General features: G+C 43.3%; 1 protein-coding gene across 49 annotated transcripts in view; it reads right to left on the bottom strand.

Moving 5' to 3' along the window:
• The window catches only part of Zfat (zinc finger and AT-hook domain containing), a 346,969-nt gene that overhangs the window by 45,704 nt on the left and 285,520 nt on the right, over positions 1–15,745 (bottom strand). For 48 of the 49 annotated variants that reach the window (XR_015440115.1, XM_087183897.1, XM_087183866.1 and 45 more), the window contains 2 exons: positions 8,487–8,625; positions 336–454 (listed from right to left, as the gene is read on the bottom strand). Coding sequence is in view for 48 of the 49 variants with exons in the window: in XM_087183897.1 (XP_087040023.1) it covers positions 336–454; positions 8,487–8,625 (258 nt within the window). In the remaining variant the exon portion in view is untranslated. Of the gene's footprint in view, positions 1–335; positions 455–8,486; positions 8,626–9,876; positions 9,975–15,745 lie in introns of those variants that run through there. The other variant, XM_087184097.1, reaches the window with a different exon arrangement.

Below are 15,745 nucleotides of genomic sequence, written 5' to 3'. Positions count from 1 at the left end.
GGTGGCAATGAACTCCTTGCCTTCCATTCTTATTTCAGATGCAAGATCTAATACTCTGGATTTGATAATATGAGAAGTATAAAGGTCAATGAGGTCAATATAAATATTCAAGGAAGAGGTGATGCTCTTATTCTTATTCAAAACAAGAATCCACATGCATGGTCCAGATCCCACCCAACTATACCCAAGGATGTGATTTGAAAAGGTTTCAGAAATTTCCCAGCCACCAGATCCAATGGTCTGAAGTTTGACTGTCCATGCTCAGCTCTTGGGCAGGCCTGGATGGCATTTGTGTTTAGAAATGTCAAGATCAATACCATACTCTAGAAAGTTACCTCCCACTTGGGGTCTCCATCAATTTCCACCACCTTCAAGCCATGTTTGTTCTTCAAGTGTCTGTTGAACTCCCATTTGGTGCCATAAACAAAGCTGCAGACAGGACATTTCAAGCCACCTGCAAGCACAGACGGGTAAAAAGATGTGTTCAAAGCACATAAAAATTCCACAGTTCTTCCTAGCCAAATAACTTGAATCTAATAAGTGTAATGTTTTGTCTCTAGTACTTAAGAGTCCTTTCAGGATTCCCTCAGTATTGGAATACAACAGCAACAGTGTAGATGTCTTTCAGAGAGAGAGAGAGACAGAGAGAGAGAGAGAGAGAGAGAGAGAGAGAGATTTTAAAATTTAATATTCTTTTCTTACTTACTGAATAAGCGTTTGCAAAGAGCCTAACACATGCTTGATATTTTAAATGCCAGGAAGAAATGAAATAAGAAACGCAATTCCCTTGGCTGAGTATGTAAGTGGCTAAAATCACTTTCATGTTTTTATTTGTACGTAACAAACCAGAAAAAAATACAAGGGCAATGGCTGCTTTTCTCAGTTTTCTTTGCCCAAACCACTTAAGAACAGGAGCCAGATTCTCAGTCTCCTTCACATCAGAAGCTAGGTCACTGGTACAAATTCCCAGGTGACTCTCCCAGCACAGAACAAATTTAAAAACTGGTCACATCCTGAAATGTCACTATTTATTGAACTGATTAAATTTCGCACATGTTCCAGGAAGCGTTTGGTGCTTTAATTAGGAGAATGTGAAACTGAAGGTAAAACAAAACAGCAAAAAAATAAAACCCAAAACAACTAAAGATTCACACAGAAAGATTATCCTTCTTTCTAAAATTACAGCAGAAGCAGCAACTCAGCTAGACACTGGACAAACATCTCTGAACAAGTCACGCCTCACTACAGTAATGCCATGAGACCCCCGCTCTCCTGGCCAGGGTCAGGCCTGTTGCCAGGGCCACTGGGCCTGCCCCTGGGACCCTAGGCAAAGTGCCACTGCTTGGTTGTGTAGAGCATGGAGCCCATCCAGTTCCAGCAACTCACTCCCCCAGTGGCAAGGTCCCGGGCCTCTCTCCCCTCCCACAATGAACCCTATTCAGCTATTTTCTCTACTAGAACCCAGTGGCTTCTCCTCTGCACTGTCCTTCTTTCACTGCAACCTGGGATCTCAGAACACTTGGGTAACAAAACTCCCAACATGAACCACACCAAGAAAAGCCTGCTCCTTCCTCACCATCTTTATGTTCTCTACAAGGTCCTCTCTGTGGGGGGTGCCCACATTCAGAAGCCCAAGTAAGAAAGAGGCCAGGCCAGGGCAGCCATGCCAGCGCCACTGCAATAGGATTCCAGGTTTATCCCTCCTCCCACGGCACTGTATCCCTCTGGAACACTGCCACCTGGGCGCTCTTCACTTAAGGTCTATGATATTCACTGACTTTAGTGCACAGCCCTCCAGAGCTCTTTGACCTCTCCTACTCCAAGCATCCTCCCTACCAATTTGTTATTTGTGAAACCTCATGCAACCATACATGTAACTGCTGAGTGCCATGCCTAGGGCTAAATCCAAGCACCCCAGTAGTATGCCTAGAGCCCTCCCGTTCTGTCACTTACACCACCATCCTTCTTTGCCTTCTGTAGGCACTCTACACCTGTCCTCTCTGTGGTGCCTCCTCAAAGAGCGTATACTTGGGCCGGTGGAGTTCTCATCCTCCACAACTTCTCTGTCAAGCCCACAGGTAAGGGCACAGCCCAGAAACCCCAACTACTGGCCTTCCTTGCTCTGATCTAAGGGTGCTGAGGCAAATAACACAACACAGTTGTTTTTACTGTCAAGATTCCAACTTCGAGGGTTTCTTCGTCCACCACTGAAGTCCTCATCTCTTACTTCAAAATGAGAGTATTGGGTAAGATCTTTCAAAGCTGTCTACTACAGAGTTCTGTCTGTCTGCACCTGTGAGGCCTGGATAGATTCCAAATATGCATGAGGGTCTCCGCCCCTCCAGGGATTACCCCTGGGCCCTATAGCACAGGTGCAGCCCTGTCAGACTGGATGTCTTTTCCAGAACAAACAGCTGAACTCTCCATCATCACTCTGAAGTGAAAGATGCAGGCAAAGTAAACACTAAACACTCTCCATGTAATATGCTAACATGAAAGTGAAAGGGAATGTGGACACTAAACTGTAGTTAAATTGTATATTGCACAAACTGTGAATGTGGAGACACAACTGCAGACATTTTTACAAAGCTCCTTGAGTATCCAAGCTCAAGCTGGGCGCTGGGCACACTCCACTGAGCATGCTGTTTCTCAGGCCTCTGGGACAGGCCTCCCTGAGCCTGGCTTCCCTCTCATATGACTGGACCTCCTGCTCGCCCCTTAGCTGACTTCTGTCCACAGCCCAGCCCCTGGACTGCAGGCTGGTTTCCCGGACCTTCTCCAGGCTCCTCCTCCCACCCACTCTAAACGAGGGCATGCCCCGACCTGCTGCTTCCCGGGGAACTCAGTGCCCTTCACATATGATCCATACGGTGGTGATGGTCCTGCCTGCATCTCCAGCCCAGATTTCTGCCCTGAACTCCAGGCTCAAAGGCTGCTTAGCAGGTGCCTCATCCTCATGAGGCCCAAAGAGAACTATGCAGTCCCAGCACCTCCACAGCCCTCCCAATCCCTGCTACTGTGGCCTTTTGCACAGATGGGAGCAACCAGCTCCTAACTGATCTCCTGGCAGCCCTGTTCTCCACTGTTTGCCTTCTCAAATAAAGCACAGAATGTGCTTTTCAAAACAAACTGAGTCACATGCCACACACATGTAAAATGCTGTCATGGGTCTCTGTCACTCCAGAATAAACTTCTGGCACCTCACATATCCTGGAAGGCCCGGCAGCCTTGTCTTGCCGCACTGTGACAGTGTCCATCCCTTTACCCTAGAGGGCTCCTTTCCTGGTCTTTCAGGCCACACAGCGCCTTCCCTTGTCAGGATGCCTGCCACACCTCCAGTTTTGAAAGCTATGATGATTAATCTTGACAGTCAAATCCATTGGCTTGAGAACATCTAGGAGATCAGCAAAACTCTACTTCTGGGTGGGTCTGCGTGGGTCACGAGGTTCAACCCTGGGTACTATATCTGGTCTCTCCTCCCTTCCCCTGAGGCTCTCCTGCTCTCTTCGCTTCTGCCCTGCCTGAAGTGAGCATCTTTTTTCTGCCTCACTTTCCACCATGATCTTTCTGCCTTGGAGGAAGCCAACCATGGGCTGAAATTACGAGCTAAAAGAAATCCTTTCTCCTTCAAATTGTGTATGTCAGGTATTTTTTTTACTAGTACATGTTTGCAAAACATGTAGTTTACAATCATCTTGGAGAGTGGGCACATGTACGTAATACAGCTTGATTCTTTTTTTAAATCTCCCATTCTTTCCTGTTTGTCTCTCTCCTCCTCTAAATCCCCTTTCTTCATTTTCATTCTCATTGATATTATCAAGTATGTTGTCCCAGTGATGGAAAGCTAATAAAGAAGTTCTACCTTCAAGATCTCATTTGATCTTTACTGCTACAAAGCATCTTTCTGATTCAAACTCCTGCACTGGCTCCCCATCCTGTCTCTGGAGCCCTGAAACCTCACCAACAGTCAGACCCTTCTACGTCCCTGACGTACATGTCACATGATGTGAAACAGTGTTCTATTTCTCTAAAACCTCTATGACCTGAACAAATTAGAGATGCTTATATTTAGGCAGTGAAATAGTTGAGCTGACCACTGCGTGTATGCCAAGCTGTCATATTTATTTATTGCTCACTGAAGCCTATTATGGCTTATATCTCGATGTTCCCTCAAAGCCTCATGGGCTCATACATGGGGCTTTTGAGTGGATCGTGGGTGTGTGATACTGGATTAGTCCATCTATGGGTTTATAGCTGGGTGTGATGCTGGAAAGTGAAGCCTGGTGGGTCACTGTGGGCATGGTCCGTATATAAATATGTCCCTCTTCCTCCCCTCATGGCTCTGGTTCCTGCCTGCTATGCCATGGACTGTTTCTCTTCTGTCATGCCCATCTGTAATGCTGCCCTGCCTTGGAGCCAGCCAACTATGGACTGAAGCCTTTATAAACTGAGTTAGAATAAACCTATCCTCCCTTAACTTGTGTGTGTTAAGTATTTTGTCCCAGCAATGAGAAAGTAACTAAGACAGAGCACTAAGGAAGTAGAAGGATTCTGTCCTGATAGTGAAGTTGTCTGGACAACTTATATAAGAACTAGATGATGTCATGGGAACACATCACACAATTTAATCATCTTCCACAGGCAGTTATGATGTACTCCATCTCCTGAACCAATTCCATGTCAGCGGAATCTATACAGAGAACTATTCTATAATTGGGGTTTCTACAGAAAAGGAAGCTCAGATAGATACTTATTTTCTGAAACTCAAACACACTGCATTCTTTTTCTAGATAAAATCAAACAGACTTGTTCTTTATTGACCAGAGGATAATTAAACTTAGTTTTTAACCTCCGTTGTTATCACTTATTAATCAACTAAAATGATGTCTTTTCCCCTGACCATCTTTGAAAACTTCCAAGGTGTGAGAATTTCCATGTTTTCCTTTGACTAAATTGACCTGCTTCTCCTTGAAAGACTTAATAAGCAGCAATGACCAAAACTCAACAACCTAAGGTTAAACACAGGCTTCACAATGAAATTAAAAATTCCTTCTGGGGTACTCTTTCATGAAAACTAATTTCGGGAGAAAAACATCTTTATATTATGTTTAAATTAAACTTAATATGATAATGCCCCCACAATAATTAAAACTTCAACCTTTGCCAAAGTAACTTTAATTAAAGAACAACAAATGAAATATGTTCATCTAGACTGAATGTATAAACTATGCTAGTTAATTGACATTAAAGCTGAGAGAAATTAATTTCTATTTCAATTCATTACATTCTTACAACACACAGTAAAGGTCAACAGCAGACTTGGTGAATTTACTCACAGAACTGATATTAAGCACCACAAAAAACTGAACCCCAGTTCACATTTTCCTCAGACTGATTAACCAGGCAGAAGCACAGAAATTCAGGAGTAATGTAAAAAATGGATCATGACCTCCTTTGCTCTTTGTGGAATGCAATATATTCTAGAGAAGTTTTAGGCCTTGAACTATTTGCGCTCCTTTGTGGTGCCTGACATTATGGAGAATTCAATTTCACATTCAATAATATAAGTCCCGGAATGACATGGAACACTGGGCAGGGCAGTAAGAAGAATCTGCACTTGCTCAAGTGACCCAAAACTGCATCTTTAAACTCTTGTGTCTGAGATTTCACCTTTACTAAGGTGAAAATGCTAAAGCTCCTATCTTTAAGGAAGCCAAAGCATGCAGTAGGCCAAATATTGGGTCCCCTAAGGACATGAACACCCTAAATCCCAGAGCAGATGAACATGGCTGGATGTGACTCAGTTAATGATCCTGAGGCAGGAAATTATTCTGGGTCATTGAATGAGGCACATGTAATCACAAAGATCATTACAAGAGGAAGAAAAGGCGGTCATAGTGATTTGATGTAAGAAAGATTCCACTAGCTGTTCCTAGCTTAGAAAATGGAGGAGGGGGCCACAAGCCAAGGAATGTAGTGCCTGTACAAGCTGGGAAAAGTAAAGAAAACACAGTCTCTTCTAGAGTATCTGGGTGGAACACAGGTTTGTTAGTGCCTCAATTTTAGCTCAGTAAAACACTGGACGTCTGACCTCTCAGAACTCAAAGAAAATAAGTTTGTGTTCTTTTAGGCCATTTGTTACAGCAGCCATAAGAAATTAAGATAGGCACTAAAGAATAACTGCAGCCAAAGCAGCTTAAATTTCAAAGGAAAGTATCTATAGAATAATTTTGCTCTAAGAGCAGCAAGTGACATATGGACTAGGACCTTGTGACATTCCCATTTTTTGTTGTTTTTAACCTTGGTGTCTGGCCTGTGACCCAGCCAGAACCTCAGCTCAGAATGAGGATATGTATTAGGGGTAGGAGTCAAGTGGAAATCACACCAAGCACTAGAGGGCTCCAAGTGACTTGGCATGCTGTTATAGTATATCTAGCCACAGAATTCAGGGATATCTGAATCCCGTATCAAACTCAGCCCCCCTTCCCATGGACTCCTCAAGAAAAACAATGTGGGGAAACCAGAGAAGAAAGCAATGTGTTTTATCATTAGCTAGATGGCTGGCCTGAATCCCACTAAAGAAACCTGAGAATGAGAGCTTAAGGTGGTCTTCCCCATACCCTTTCCTCCTTTCATAAACTCCCCAAAATCTTGGGATATATGTTATCTCTGGACAACAGGGAAAGGCTGGAAAGAAAGGTCCCACAGTCAGCTGTGGGTTGAATTGGCAACTCTCATGGAGACAATGACCTAAGAGGAAGTGAACAGTACCCCACGTGTGACTGACCTTTCAACACACTGCCATGTGGCAGGTGTGACCCAGTCCATATCACAGAACAGGACTATGCCTTTGCTCCTCCTCCTTCCGCTCCCCCCCTTCCTCCTCTACCTCTTTAATAAGTGCCAACTTCTACAGACTTCACATCAGACATGGAGTGGCAGGTCAGCAGGCACTGAAGCAGAAGACTGGGTTGGGCTTGACCACTTGCCCACTTTGTGGCTGGCATTTGTTTGTCCTTTGTTCATTTACTTGTTTTAAAATAGGAATGATCACACCAATCTCACAATTCCCTAGCACCAGAGGTGGGGGGAAGTAATGGCTCCAGAATTCTCAGATTTTCCAGGAAAAAAAAATACAAATCTACAGATAAAAAGTATTGCATGCCATATATTTGAGCAGTCTCACATTGCACCCTCTGTACCGTCTCAGCAGATGGCTGCTCTGAGTGAGCTCCATCCTACAGGTCAAGGGCTTAAGAAGGAAATATTAGATAACTATGCAAGATGGCTCAGCTAAAGAAGAAGGAGGAAGACTTGAGCCACCACATCATCCTGCTCCCCAGCTCCATAAAACACCACTGAAGAAAATGAAAAAGCACATGCTCTCCAATACCCCAGATGGACAGTTTTAAAATGATCCTGAGATTTCTCAGCTGCTCATCTATTTCTGTACACTGGCTCTGTCACTGAAAGTGCTGAAGGATACAGCCAATTTCTTTGTTTTACATTAAGATGCATCTCATGGCCATTATGGCAAGCAGGGGTTCACGCTCACTGAGACAACTGAGCCTCCCCACCTGCAGCAGGGCTCACAACCCACATCTCTGTTTACCAGGGGCAGATTTCTAAAACCGTCTTTAGCCTCAAATAGTACACAGGACTTGGAGTGGCAACCACTATGCTGTATGCTGCAATCATTCTTAGTTGAATTACCAAAGTGCAGATCTAAATACAGCAGAATTTTTCTGTACGGTAACAGCACAAGAGCTAAAACTTCCCAAGTGAGAATGTGTGACTATTTATTGAAAAAAGCAAAAAAAGAAAGAAAAGAAAAAAGAAAACAATAAACTTTTCAATACTACCAGAAGTTTTCATCAATTCTCATTAGTTTCAATGTTCTAAAATATTTTTCCTTTTAGAATGAATAGGTACAGGTAATCTCCATACTCAATAATTTTAGATGACCCAACAAGTTCATCTATAAATATGCTTACAATAATATTAATTAAAATTGCAAACAGAAAAAAAACCCTCTAAAAACCCCACAATGTTTAGAAACAGAACTGTTAAAGTACTTGTATGCAATGCTGTATTACAAAAAGGTCCTAGAAATTATAATTAGGAAGATGTTAAGTCAAAAATAAACAAAGCATTCCTGTCAGTGGTGAGTAAAGAGAAGACCCTACACTTTCCTCTGCAAATGTTAGGAGTGGACAGAGAGGAGGGCAATACTGCTCGAGGAACACTGTTGGGCACAGGAGGATCCCTGGGTAAATTTCTATTGCTCATTTTAGATTTCCACTTGTTATAATTGTTCTGACAGTTTTATAATGTGAACCAGGAAATGAGCAATGTTGGCAGACAATAATGAGCATGATGACAATGATGAAGAACTAACAAAATTGAATGCCCACAGATCCGAACTGCACAGTAGATGTGGCGACTCTCTGCAGGGCAGCCGGGCAGGCCCTGTGGCCCTCACCTACCTTGCTGGATGAGCGCTTCAGCTGCCAGCTCCACACTGCCCACATTGGCATACTCCTCGCTGGGGTGTTTCCGGTTGTAGTGCCTCTTCAGGGAGCCCGAGATGTTGCAGGAGTAATGGCAGTGAGCGCAGCGGAAAGGCTGTGGGGACAGGTTGGGAGAGGTGAGCCCCAGCAGATGGGGGCACAGCTTCCCCACCACCTCCCTCCACCACCCTGCCCCTGCTGAGTGTGCGCCAGCCGAAAGGCCATGATGAGCAGCCTGTCACTTTGAGATGCCCTGGGAAGACTCTGGCCTCAGGGGTGGTGAGTCTGGCCTCTACTGTGACCCACCTTGTGACCAGACAAGTTGTCCCCAGAAGGGACTGCTCTTTGCTAAATGAGTTTGCTGTTGCTATTTCACTTTTTTCCTTTTTGGTCCACCCCAAATTTACAGTTCTTGTTTAAGAAGAAGATATCAAAAAGCACAATATGAGAGAGGAGTCTAACATGCTGAACAGAGGAGGAATCACATCTGAGAAATTCAGAGAAGATCAATTAAAAACACAGGTAACTGGAAGAAGGGGAAGGACATAAACCCTGATGAAAAATTCAATTTGAAAGAAGAGACTTGTAGATCAAACAAAATATATGTATAGACATTCAAAAGCACCAAAACAGTCCAACAGGAAGGCCTGCATGACCTCAGTCCACACAACAGGGAACTGCCACTTAAAAGTTCCCAAACAGCCAGTGGGATCCACGCAGCATGGCAGTCCAGCCTCACAGGATAGACTTGGGGTGTCCAGGGCCTTCACCTCATCATCCCCTCTCTAAACAGAAACTGCAGCCTGGCAGCATTTTTCCTGGCACACACACAGGCCAGTGACCAGGGAACTGCTCCCTCCCCCCACCCACCTGTTGCTTCTCAGACTCTGAGTGGAAAAACACAATCATTGCCTGTGTTGGGAGTCTTCCATATTGGAGCCAGAGCACACTTGAGTCACTGCTGGGAGCCTGCAGTTTCTCCCTCGCAAATGGGACATTCATCTGGCACACAGAGCTAACACTGGTCCAGTCTGAGTCCATATTCAGCACCCTGAGCTGGCCTGAGCCTACAGTGAGCTCTCAGGACCCTGCTCCAATCCTAGACCTGCCAGTCTCCATCTCACCTCTACCCTCAGTCCCTGGGCAGCCAGGGTTTCACAGGATGTCTCAAGCACCCTGGGTAGAGCAGAGTCTCCACCCTGCTTTCAGCCAAAACCCCAGACAGAGCCCCTGCCTGATGCCATAGGCTGGTCCTCTGCCTGGTTAAGCAGCAAGGGCCAATGGCCGCCTATTCCGCCTGGTACTCTGGACACCCGTGAGACACCCCCCAGCGCTCTGTGCCCTCACTGGGCTTGCAGGAACCTACCCACATTAGTCTTGGCCAGATTTGTTTCTCCTCTGAGCATCCACAGGACCGAGAATCGGGTTTGGAGCCCATAGGAGCCTCCACATGATACCGGGAGCCTGTGCCAGAGACACTGGAATAAACATCGGGTAACCAGCATGGGTCCCTACCAAAAGGAATCCACAACAGGAGCATCAGAAACAAGGCCCCACACCTTCCCTGGTCTGATCCCCCAGCTAGAACAACTGCCACAAACAAGAGACTGTGAAGAGAGGTTCCCCTGGAACTCAGGGATTTCCAGGCAACTTCACAGACGGTAGAGACAGGCAAAGAGGAATGTGACTGGCAATATTAAAGACTACTGACCTGGGAAAAACGCTCCTCGGGAAATACATAGGAAACTTTTCCTTCTCTCTTTATTCCCCTCAATTATTGGTACTTTTTTTCACTATGTTTTTCTTCTGGTGGAGGTTGTACTTTTACCACCCGTGTTCTTGTCCCTTTAATATTACTTTGTTTTATTTGTTTAAATAGGCCCTCCTTTCATTCTCTTTCTCTCCCCCTTCTTTTCTCACCTTCTTTCTTTTAATTTGTTCCCTTAGTATTGTTTCTTATTTTCTTTTCCTCTAGTTTAATCTCCACTCCCTATTTTTTAATCCTTTTCCCAGGTGGTCGTCTGTTACTGTTATCTAATACCACTAATTTCCCTTTAGTCTTTAACAGGGCCTCTTACCTCAATCTAATCTTACCACATTCTTCACATCTACCACTGCTTTATTTTTCATAATCTATTTCTTTTCTCTTTCTTCTTCATACAACCACACCCATACCATTTACCCTTATGAATCCACAGGTCCTTAACTATCTCTTACTCTGGCTGAATACTGCTTTATGGTGAAAGAGGGTAAAATTGTTCTATTGAGGGGATATTTACTGAATATAATTTTCTGATTTGTCTTAGGTCTTGCTATATAACTATAAACCTTGTAACTAGGCTTAAAGGTGACAAAGTATTAGTTACTACAGTGTCATTTTCCAATTTATGTTTGATACTATGATTACTCATTGTACTAAATTAGCTAAGGTGACACAGCTGTTGTGATGCATTGATCCTCCTTGTACACCAATACCTAGGTTGTCTAGGGGCCATAAACAGTACTACAGTCCAATACCAAGGAACTGGTGCTAGGTTAATTGGGCTGCAGCCTTTCATCCCTAATAAACAGAACAGGCAGGATCCTTGGACAGACTCAGAGGCCAGCAGCCAGCAACATCTATAAGACAGCTCTGAGAAGCAGTCATCGCCCAAAGAGGTCTTGATACTAGTAATAAAACTACCTACCATTAGCAACATACAAGTCTCAATGTGAAAACAAATAAGCAAAAACAAAAAGAAAATGAGAAAACACAGAAGCAAGATGCAATGCAAAACACTCAATTCACCCAAAGCAAGCCCAGAGGTGGAAGAACTCAAAAGCCATCTAGCTGAATTTTATGAAATGGTAGGAGTGGAAGTAACAAAGCAGATGAATATGATCCTAGACAAAGACAAAACAGAAAAAACTACATAGATAGAGAGATGATGCCCATTATAAAGAACATGGTTAGTGAATCTAGAGTAGATTCAGATAAAAAATAGAGGAGCTTAGGGAAACCATGATGCTCAACATAGGAAAGAACTGAATGGCATAAAACTGATGCAAACATGGGCCGGGGATTTAGCTCAGTGGTTCCACCACCTGCCTCGCAAGCACAAGGTCCCAAGTTCGATCCCTGGTACCATAAAAAACAAAACAAAACAAAACAAAAAAACCTGATGCAAACAGACATCGAGATTTAAAATTCTATTGAAAGTATTCACAGCAGAATCAACCAATGTGAAGATATCAGATCTAGAAACAGGGATGTGGTTGTCCATCATCAAATTCATCAAATGAAACATCTCTTAAAAACAGCAAGATATCAAAAATAAAAATCTAAAACTGTTATACAGATTTAATGCAATCCCAATCAAAATACAAATAGCATATCTCACAGAACTAGGGAAAACAATCCTAAAATTCATATGACGCTAGAATTGACTTAGAATAACAAAAACAATTTTGAGCAATAAAGGCAAGGCAGGGGGCATCACAATCCCTGACTTGAAGTTTTACTACAAAGTTGCTGCGATAAAAACAGCATGGTACTGGCAAAAACAAATAAAACCAAACCAAACAAAACAAAAAAACAAACCCGAGGATCAATGGAACACACTAGAAGAAACAAACAACTCAAGCACACTAAGCTACCTTATCTTTGAGAAACGGACCTAACATCTTCACTTGAAGAATGATAGCTTCTTTATCAAATGGTGCTGAGAATACCAGCTATCTGCATGCTGGAGATAGAACCTAGACCCATATCTTTCACCATGCACTAAACTAAAACGGAAATGGATCAAAGATCTAAATATTAAACCAGAAATACTTAATCTGCTGGAAGATAGAATAGGTAAAACTCTTGAAGACACAGGTGTAGGCAAAGACTTTATGAACAAAACCCTGATAGCACAGGAAATAGTACAAAGAATCAACAACTGGGATCTCATCTTATTAAAAAGATTTTGTACAGCAAAAAAAAAAAATCACCAATAGAGTGAAAAAAACCCCACAAAATGGGAAAAATTTTACCAGATACTCCTCCAACAAAGGACTAATATTTAGAATAAAGAATTCAAAAAAATTAGATCCCCCCAAGTTTAAAGAATCAATCAGAAAATGGGGATCTTAGATACTTCTCAGATGAACAAGTAAAAATGGCCAATAAATACATGAAAAAATGTTCAGCATTGCTGGCCAGTCAAGAAATAAAAATTAAAACAAGAAACAACCAATAACAAATGCTGGTGAGGCTGTGTGGAAGAAGGAACCCTTCTTGACTGCTAGTAAGAGTATAAACTTGTACAACCATTATGGAAATCAGTATGGAGACTCCTCAGAAAACTAAAACTAGAGATTCCATTTGACCCAGCTATTTCCTTTCTAGGTATCTCCCTGAAAGAATTAAAAGCATCATACCACAGCGATATATGCACACAGATATTTATAGCAGCACAATTTATAATAGCTAAATCTTGGAAACAGCCCATATGACCATCAACAGATGAATGAATAAAGAAAGTATGAGTTTTATATACAAGGCAGTACTACTCTGCCATAAAGAAGGATAAACTTGAGGCATTTTTAGGCTAATGGATACACCTCGAGAGCATAATTATAAGTGAAATAAATTAGACATGCATATTTCAATATGTGAGAAAACCAAGATGTAAATAAGGGCAAAATGGAGGCCAGATTTTGGGAAGTAGGAAGAAAATATTCAAATGGGAAGGGGAACAAGGGAGGGGCAGGGAAAGGGAAGGAAAACATTATGGCTTGTGTCTAGATGCCCCCCGATACTTCACAGGTCACCGATGGGGCTTTTCAGAGGTGGCTGAATCTGGAGTGTGAGATGCTCAGCTCAAGGACGTGACCCTGGGATTGATTCACAATATGATGCTACAATTAAGGGTGTGGGTGCCAGTCACCCTAAGGCCGGGTAGCCTGGATAAAATATATGGAACCGAAAGATCTGCTGCTTGCTGCTTTGCTGTTTCCTACCTCCTTGCCATGGACTGTTTTTCCTCCGCGATACCCCTCTGCCATGCCACCCTGCTTTGGAGCCAGCCGGTTATAGACTGAAACCTCTACAAACTGTGAGCTAAATAAGCCTTTCCTCCTTTAACTTTGGGTATTGGGTATTTTGTCTCAGCAACAAGAAAAGTAATTCAGAAGGGAATAGGAATTTTTAAAAAAAGAATGGAATGGAAGGAAAACAATGGAAACAAAGTTTTGTAAAAGGGAAGTGAAGAAGGATTGAAGGGAGGGGAGGGAATGGAAAAAAAGAATTAAGCTATATTATGTGTGGCTACAAATTCCCTATGATGAATGTGAACATTACATATGGCAACATATACCAATAAAACTTAATTTTAAAAAAGACATAAAAGGAAAAATACAATATAGTAATCAATCACTTTTTAAGTAAATGCCATTAAGACATTTCCCAATACAATCAATTCCCTGAGAGTCCTGCTTCTTAGCCAAATGACCCCTCTGCGGCATTTACCTGGAGCATGCACATGTGCAGCATCAGCCACTGAGATGGCCTACACTGCAAAATCTACCCCAAACCCATGGGCAAAGTGAGGCATTTTGGGGATATGGACATGAATGGGCTCACAGCCCTGTCCTTCTAGCACATTGCTTCAGGAGACAAGTAACAAGAGGAAGGGGAAGAGATGCCCACTGGGGCCTCTTGAGGAGGTCTCTTGGGGAGACCTAGCTGTTGACTGGGCAATGGATGTCACATCTCATTCCTTTACCCCTGGCCAGGAAGATAGCAGTGTGCTCTTAAGCCACACACTGCAGTTCTAAGAGGGTGTTACGGAAAGCCCCAATTCACACACAAGTACATTTAGCAACAACAGGTTCTGTGCCCAGCAGGAGTGGAAGAAATGCACAGAGCAGCTCACGACGGCCCCAACATTCAGGGTGGTATGGTGTTTAGATGGAGCAAACTGAATCTCAACACTGGCCCTGGTCAACACCAGAATTTCAGACTAATAGTGAAACTTCTCTAGGCACCGATCTCCTCAGAAAAATGGGGATGGTAATATCTACTCTGTAAGATTTTAGTGAGAAACAAATGATATAAACTGATACATAAGATGGCATATCAAGCACTTGTCATTGTTTTTATCAGCTATTTTACCACAACTCTTGAGTGTCTGAGATCCAATGCATCACTAAACTCCCTGACTGTCCAATTCATCCATATTTTCACCTCAAGTATGCAAAAGAGCTGATACAGCAACTGTGATGTCTGAAGATGAAGTGAACAAATAGAGGAAATGTCCATATTACTCTGAAGTGTTCACCAGTGTCTTTCAGGGCTTTCCTCCTTTCAAGTCTACAATGTACTTGAATCTAGAGAGAGGGAGGAGGAGGAGGAGGGGAGGGAAGAAAATGAGCAGGATTCAGTGGTTTCGCCGCCTGCTGCGCAAGCGCAAGGACCCGCCGAGTTCAATCCCTGGCACCAAAAAAAAAAGAAAATGAGCAGGAAAAACTTGTCTTAAGTCCCTTCTCTCCTTTTTCATAGACTCTTGCCCACCCTCCCCTTGTAAAGAGCATTTTCCACCCATGGCCCTCACATATTCATCTTCCCTCCCAGGGTTTGAGATCTCTAGGCAAACAGAAATCTCTTCTCATACTGAATCTCCCCAAACCCTGCCCATAGGCATCAGTTTGCTGCCATTTCCCCCTGCAGCAGAGAGACACTGCTGTTGCTAAGTTCTCCCGCCAGTGCTCTGGGCCTTTTGAGTTTACTGCCTATCTGCTTCCCAGGCCCGATGGTCAAGGTTGACTCTCTCCAAGGTCCTGTCTTTGGACCTGACTCCTGTTATTGTTTTTGCATTTTGATTGCTGGATCTGCACACCCATTGTGACCTCTCTTCTGAAACACAGACAGGAATGCCTTCCAGATATCACTACAGGAATGTCTCATAGGCACTTCAAATAAATATACAACTACAGGCTCCTTTCTTTCTGCTAAATCAGCTAATCACTCTAAGATAGGAAGTTGACAGTTACCCTAGGTTTTTCTTTCTCTTCTACTACTCAACCACTTACTGAGCCTCCTGCAGTCTTCCTAAGGACCTCTCCAGAATCTGTCCCTATCTTTCACTGCCTACCATTCTGGCACAGAGAAGGGTGCCCTCCCAGCCTATAAAGGGAATGCTGTCACCCTCAGGAGGACTATTCCCCAACAGAAAGATGCAGGGTGGTCAATCCAGTGAGCCAACCTGCTT

The sequence above is a fragment of the Heterocephalus glaber genome, unplaced genomic scaffold (assembly GCF_053883595.1).
Source record: "Heterocephalus glaber isolate CG9 unplaced genomic scaffold, H.glaber_assembly_v1.0 deba00000281, whole genome shotgun sequence".
In the NCBI taxonomy this organism is placed as follows: domain Eukaryota; kingdom Metazoa; phylum Chordata; class Mammalia; order Rodentia; family Bathyergidae; genus Heterocephalus; species Heterocephalus glaber.
The sequence above is the reverse complement of the archived record's forward strand: the minus strand, read 5'-3'. Positions and strand labels throughout refer to the sequence as shown.